The 6,790-nt window shown below is 49.8% G+C and overlaps 1 protein-coding gene across 1 annotated transcript; it reads right to left on the bottom strand.

Annotated features, from left to right (window-relative positions):
- Nucleotides 1–796: 796 nt before the first annotated feature.
- On the bottom strand, nt 797–6,560 carry DLX6 (distal-less homeobox 6). The gene is made up of 3 exons (XM_047753807.1): nt 5,719–6,560; nt 4,280–4,473; nt 797–2,431 (listed from the first exon to the last, which is right to left on the bottom strand). The coding sequence occupies exons 1-3, from the start codon at nt 6,143–6,145 to the stop codon at nt 2,180–2,182; spliced, it is 873 nt and encodes a 290-aa protein (XP_047609763.1). The 5' UTR covers nt 6,146–6,560; the 3' UTR covers nt 797–2,179.
- Nucleotides 6,561–6,790: the final 230 nt, after the last annotated feature.

Below are 6,790 nucleotides of genomic sequence, written 5' to 3'. Positions count from 1 at the left end.
TATTAAAAGTGGAAGAAAATTACAGGTAATTATCTTTGACGGTAAAAACGCTGTAATCAGCGGGCTACATGAAAAATTACTCTAATTATGGCTGCATTTAAGAGAATGGAAAAAAACCTTCTTGTGGATAAAAACCTTAAATTGTCCCCAATGTCTGCTTCAAATTGGATGGCACTGCAGCTGGAGGCTTTGTTCAGAATTGATCCTGGGGAGCTACGAACCCAAAGTTTCACAGTAGGAAGGGGGAAAAAAGAAAAGAAAACATTTTTCCTAATGTAACAATGCGAATGCTAGAAAATGACAAGACTGATCGGTTTTAAACCATTCTGAAGACTGACTGAGCGTGGAAGTTGCTCAACAAAAAAAGGAACGGGTATATTGGTAAGTAGTCTTTGCTTTGTGTCTAATTATAGTGACTGTCCTTTTGCACGACTGTATGTCGCTGTCATTATATGGAGCACTCTGAGTATCTCTATTGACTTCTGATAAATGGCTCAGTGGTTTCAAGGTTCATAATTTGAAGGATGCCCAGGTCTGTAGCCATTAATTCTCACAGTATGGGGCTTCCTGCTTGTGTGACGAAAGGACTTTTCATTTTCATTATTTCTGTGCTTTCCACAAGATCGGAAGGATGTATTTCATCCAGGATCATGTATTTTCCTATCTAGCTAGCTTGCAAAGGGTTGTAAACATGAAGCAGTCATAATTGTGCATTTACTTTCTTTTTTTCTTTTATTCTTTCCTCTTTTTTGTTTAAAAAAAAAAAACAGCTTCCAAACAAAGACAAATACAGCTGTATTATTTTGGCTAAGGAGAAGGAAAGGAGAATACTCAGTTTCAGCACTGGAAACTACTGGATGTTTAGAGGTTAACCTGGGGATAGATCATTCCTGATGATATCTAAAAATAGATAAATGTGTAGAAATTGAAATAAAAATACAATATATAAAGGAAGCTGAGAAAACACCCATGGTTCACATTAAAGTACTTAAGACAAAGGCTAGTGCTGCAAACTGCTATCTTTGCAGGCACTTGATGTTTATATACATGGTTTCCCATATTAGGAAATAGGAATTCTTTTAAGAGTGATAGAAAATATACTGAAAGGGAGGGAGGAGGGGGTGGTAAGATAGAGACACACAGAAATATACAGGACACTCCCAGCATTTTGTGGCTTTTACTCCATATATGAAAGAAGACAAAAACATACAAAGTATATGTACAACTAAAATTCAACAATATATACAGAAATGTTTCTTGATATAAACGTCCCTATTAGCTTAGTGAATGCCACCAATTCACCTAGTAAAGATATCAAAGCAACAGAATGAGATTTTGGTTGTTCCTCTGTCTTTCCTGATTCCAGTTCAGGGTTTTGGGGTAGGGGTGGGGAAAGAGTGGTTTTGTTTGTTTAAATCCTCATTCTTGCTCATTGCATTCTGATAAAACATGCAGCGTTCCTTTTGTGGCAACGTTCTAATCTTACAGCCGATTTTTCCTTTTCCTTTAGAGAAGGGCTATTATGTGAGGGTTTCTCTTTCTTTTCTTTCTTTTTTCTTTTTTTGTCAGTCTGGGATTGTAAATAAAAATGCAGGAGTCCGAAATGCTTCCCTTTCATCATGTAATGTCTTAAGCTCATTAAACAAGTAAAAACGCTGCCATGTTTGCACAGATTCTTCTGGAGGGGGAATAATGTCTGTAAAAAAAGTCATTTTGATGGATACTCCCAAAGAGAAGAGGAGGTTCAGAGCCTGGATCCCAAGGGGTAAGGGAAAATAGCCTTACAGTGAGAGGTTTCAGGAGCGCTGGCATAGAAACCAGTCTCTCTCTCTCTCTCTGTTTCTCTCTCTCTCTAAGATAAAAGATCAATTACTGAAGCTGCTCAAGGGGAAAAGCAGATAAGGAAAGAAAAGGGATAAAGGAAAGAAAGGTGGGAAGAAAGGAGAGAGGCCAAAAAAAAAAAAAAAAAGGAAGAGTAAGAGAGACAGAGGGAAAAGAGGAAAAGAGGAGAGAGATGGAGAGAGAGAGAGGGAGGGAGCAAGCGCCCAGACGGTCTGGCCACCCTTAAGAGTTCTCCCTCGGCTGCTCCCTCGGCTGGGTTTGGCAGATGCAGGCAGGTCCTGGATCCTCCTTGCCTTGTTCAGACGTTACCCTGGGGTATCGATTGCCCTCAGATAACTCACATCATCTGTGGTCTCTGCATCGTGTCCTGGTGAGGAGAGGAGTACCAATGCGAATAGCCGGGCATGTAGCTGTTGGGGGGCATACTGACACCCTTGGCCGAGGCGGAAACGTCCCACACCGGAGGCAGTGCCGGCGAGCGCGGCGACAGAGCCGCTGAGCCCGGGAGAGGGTCGCTCTCATGCGGGTTACTGCCCTGCTTCAGAAGTTTCTTAAACTTAGAGCGTTTGTTCTGAAACCATATCTTCACCTGAAACGAAAAGCAGCAGTGATCATTAGGCCCAAAAAACATCGTATGGGTGCCTATAATTGGAAAAAAGTAAAAAAAAAAAAAAAGAAAAAAAAGCCAAATCCTCAGGACCCCGCCTTCCACCACCTCTTTCTAGACCTCTCCCTCCCCACACCCTCCCCCACGCCATTTACTAGGTATCTTGTCCGGATACCTAAAGCCGCTGCAACTCTTTAGTTAGATGCAAGTCTAGGTTTGAAACAAAAGCATGAATAAAAATAAAACAAGAAAATGGTGACTGAGATAGCCAGGTTCAACCTCTGAAGGAGGGTTTTTAAGCAGAGAACTTTTCGGACCAAAGCCAGTTGAATGCACTTCCCCTAACAGTCATGCTGGCATCTCTGTGCATGCACCCGTAAGCAAATGACTCTGAACAGATCAAAGTCAGTATATTTATAACCAAACGCAATATACCTATGCAAATACTGCACATGCCACAGACTGTACATGGAGGATCTTTCTTCTGACATAAATAGATCCCCATAGTCCTGGAGGGATTAGTGGTTGTACATCACTCACTCCCTGCTTTGTATGTTGCTTAGTCAAATTGTGGTCATGATTGTTAGCGCATTCACTAAAAGTGAAAGGGCTCCTGAAAATTAAATGCGAATTGGGAATCTAGGATGGGAGCGTATCTAAGCTAATATCCTAGATCTACTTTATATGAAGGACATCCTGTGGTGCACTCCCTTTACCTTTAACATTACTTAGCCTTAGGACTCTGTTTCTCCAAGAGGAATACAGGTTACTGAGTAGCAGGAATCCCTTCAAATCAAACCCCAAATACTTCCAGAGGCAACATGGCAAGAGAAAAATAGGCTGAATTGAAAAGAAGAGCTTAAGGAGCATCAGTTCTAAGGCACCACAAAAATCACTGCCCTGCAAGAGTCTCATAAAACCTGAAGCCCCCTTGCTGAAGATCATCCATTTCAGATGAGGCCTACCACCCCATGTGGCTAAGTTAATCAACAAGGACAAAACCTGCAGGTGACTTCAGCCTGGCTTTATGACCTGAGTCCTAATACACCAGCCTAAACCTCTTCCTGTGACGTTTGTAATACCCCATATGTCTTTCAAATTAGTAGGACAGGAAAACTTCAGCAACTGCACTTAACTGAGGCTTCACCTACTGTACTTTGGGCAGGCTTTTCTTTGATCTCCAGCTCTGCCATTGCTCCTAAGTTCTGTGATCCAGGGAGGTACCTTAGCCTGCACCAGCCAGTCAACCAAGATGATTCAACCACTGAGTTTAGGGCAATTTTCAGAAAAACTCACCTCATCCATCCTAGGATGAACAGTTTGGTCCCTTTACTAAATCCTATTGGAGCCTATGCCTATCTGGCTCCCCCTCCCCCATCCCCTTCACTTCATAATTCATTCTTTCAATGTCAATGAGATGAAACCCTTGTTAAGTTCTAGGGCCCACAAAGGATTCTTAAAAACTATGGATCTTACTCTGCCTCCTGGCCTGAACACCTTTTTCATTTTCTTCTACAGGTTTGTTCTCTTTTGTGTTGTTCTATTATGAAATAGGACTTGATTAAATTAAGAATTTGGTCACCAAAGGATATTAGGCTCGGGTGGGGTCGCTGAGGGTTGGGAGGATATGCAAATCCAATCCAGCATTCAATACCAGGTCTTTTATTCCAAGAGTGTTGTCCCAGGAAGTGCGTAACTGAGCAAAGGCATTTGTCATTAAGCTCCTTCCATCCTTGGTTGACTAGGCCAAGAATTCCTCCTGATGTGCTCCCTGCCGGATCTGCAAATGGGGTCAGCGTTTCAGGGATACTTGGGCTCCTCGGGAATTACCTGTGTTTGTGTCAGTCCTAAGGAAGCTGCCAGTTCAGCTCTCTCAGGAAGGGCCAGGTACTGAGTCTGCTGAAAGCGATGGTTTAAAGCCTGGAGCTGCAGGCTGGAATAAATGGTCCGAGGCTTCCGAATCTTTTTCCCTTTTCCATTGAACCTGATTTCCCCATTTTCAATCACTGTGGTTTTTTGTTGATCTGCAAGCAAAGGATACAGAAGAGTGGTCACTCGTGAGGCTACTGCTGCAGTCTCCCTGAGCTTGGCCTGGCCTGTACCCGAGTCTTCGCAAGGCCAACAGGCTTTCCTCAAACCACCTCCAAGCCACCCTAACCTCTCTGGCTTCACAGTGCCCGGGTGCTCCCAGTGGCTTCAAAAGCTTCTTTCCGACCCTGACTCTGACTAATCGTGCGCGGTGGCCGGACAGAGGGAGAGCCCTGGGCCCCGGGGCAAACAGCCCAGCTCTACCGCAGCAGAGGCGGCGCCCGCTGCTCTCTGGGGCGCGCGGCGCCGCGGGGCGGCTGCTCTCTCCTCGGAGCCGGGCCCCTCGGCCTGGCTTTACCGTGCCTTAAGCTGTGCTTGAGCCACCCGAGCGATTTTGCGGCCAGTTGGTTTGATGTCACTAGCTCCAAGCCCGGTGCATCAAGATCCCTCGGTGTGTTCGAAAATGATTCTGCCGAGAGGGACGAAAACCCCCAACAAAACACAACCAGCTGCTCAGACCAGCATCGGAGCAGCCTGAGCCTCACGCGGCAACTTTGTCCCCCACGGGTGCTGCGCCCTCTGCTTCACCTCCACGAACAAAGGAGCAGCCAACAGTGTATCGAAAACCCAGAGTGAGGGAGCACAGTTAAGGGTGGGGGTGGGAGACCCCTCAAAGCCCGAGGGAAAGAACCCAATTGTCACCAGCTTAACCAGAGCCAGAGGCCACTCCAGCTTCCCTCGGGTCACCGAGGCGCAAAGGGCGCTGCACGCAAAGTAGGCCACTGGCTGCCCACATTAGGTTGGGGAGCAAAACACGCTCCCCAGTTCCGGCCCAGAAATGTCCCCAGGTCACAGCCCGGAGGGGAGGAGAGAGGCAAAGCGCGCACAGATCCCTCAGGATGGAGAGCGCAGTGCCGGCCATCTGGTAGAGCGAAGCCCGCGCGGAGCGGGAAACGCGGCCCGAGCTCCGCGCCAGAGACCAAGGAGCGAGGCGGGTCGAGCCGCGGGGAAGCCGAGGGTTCGCGGCGGCGGGAAGGGGCCCGGGGCAGCGAGGCCGGCAGGCAGGCGCCAGGCGAGCGGGCGCGCACGAGGCCTGGCCGGGGGCGCGCCGGGCTGCCTGGGGGAGGGGGCCGGCGGAGGCCCGGGCGTTGAGGAAGTGAGTGGAGCGGAGCGGAGCGGGGCGGGCGGGGTGGGGGGCAGCCGGGAGGCGGGAGAAGCGGGCTGCCCCAGCGGCCTCTCACCTGTGTCGTCCCCTCGCGTCTGGGCGGCCGCGCTGCTGTTGTGGTAGGACTGGAGGTAAGGGCTGTGCTGCGAGTGGCTCATGTAGGGGTAGGCGGCGAGCGAGCGGTGGTTGTAGGAGTTGCCGCCGCCCGACGCATAGGGCGAGCCGTGGTGGTGGTGCTGGTGGTGGTGGTGGTGCGAGCCGGCCGCCGCCGCCGCCGCCGCCGCGGAGTGCAGGCAGTGCAGAGGGTAGTGCGCGCCTGCCATGGCCGGGGAGCTCTGCTGCGAGTGCGGCTGCGGCGGCGGCGGCGGCGGCGGCGGCTGCTGTTGCTGTTGCTGCTGCTGCTGCTGCTGTTGCTGCTGCTGTTGTTGCCCGAACTCCATGAAGGCGGATTTGGACGAGTCCTGGCCTTCCAAGCCGTCAGCCATCGTAGTCATGGTCATCATCAAAACTTTGGGGGCTGGAGAAAGCCTTCTCCCGGGTTTCCTCCACCCTCCCCCACTTGGCTCGCGCCGCTCTCCCCTCTGCAGCCACCTTAGCTCTTGGGATCCTTGCAAAAAAAAAAAAAAAAAATTAAAAAGAGAGGGGGCGGAGGTGGTTCTCCTTCTCCCTCGCTCTTCTCTAATATATATATTTTTAATATAAAGAGATATAGTGAGCGGGGCCTTGTTAACTCAAAGGGAGGAGGAAGGGGGAGGGATGGGAGAGGAGAGGGGGGAGGGGGGAATCTACTCTCCCCCCCCTTTTTCCCCCCTTGGATTTTTTGGGGGCTGGTGCAGTTTAAGGCAGAGATTTTAAGGTGGATTCTGCGAAAGTTGCGCGTCTGCTTTCAGACTTGATGCAGACGCCACGAGTCGAATGGTTTGTCTCCAAAGGGCAGCGCCTCCCCATTGGTCAGTCGCCCCCTGACGTCACAGGCGCACGGCTTCCACTGGTGTGTGCGCCTCTCTCCGAGTTCTTCGCCTACCTTTGGTAACTCCAATCCCAACCCCGAGCTGCAGCCGGGGGCCGCGCGGCTCCGAGCAGAGGCCTCCGGGGTGGGAGGTTCCTCAGCCCGGCCGGTCACCGATGCCTCCCTCCACAGCTCGCGT

Source organism: Phacochoerus africanus, chromosome 11, assembly GCF_016906955.1.
Source record: "Phacochoerus africanus isolate WHEZ1 chromosome 11, ROS_Pafr_v1, whole genome shotgun sequence".
NCBI classification, from domain to species: domain Eukaryota; kingdom Metazoa; phylum Chordata; class Mammalia; order Artiodactyla; family Suidae; genus Phacochoerus; species Phacochoerus africanus.
Note: the sequence above shows the minus strand (reverse complement) of the source record. Positions and strands in the feature narration are given on the sequence as shown.

Coding starts and splice junctions, on each gene's coding strand:
- DLX6 (XM_047753807.1), bottom strand. CDS start 6,145: ATGATGACCATGACTACGATGGCTGACGGCTTGGAAGGCCAGGACTCG. Junction 4,474..5,718: donor GACGCGAGGGGACGACACAG/GTGAGAGGCCGC, acceptor CTTTGCTTGCAG/ATCAACAAAAAACCACAGTG. Junction 2,432..4,279: donor TAGGACTGACACAAACACAG/GTAATTCCCGAG, acceptor TTTTCGTTTCAG/GTGAAGATATGGTTTCAGAA.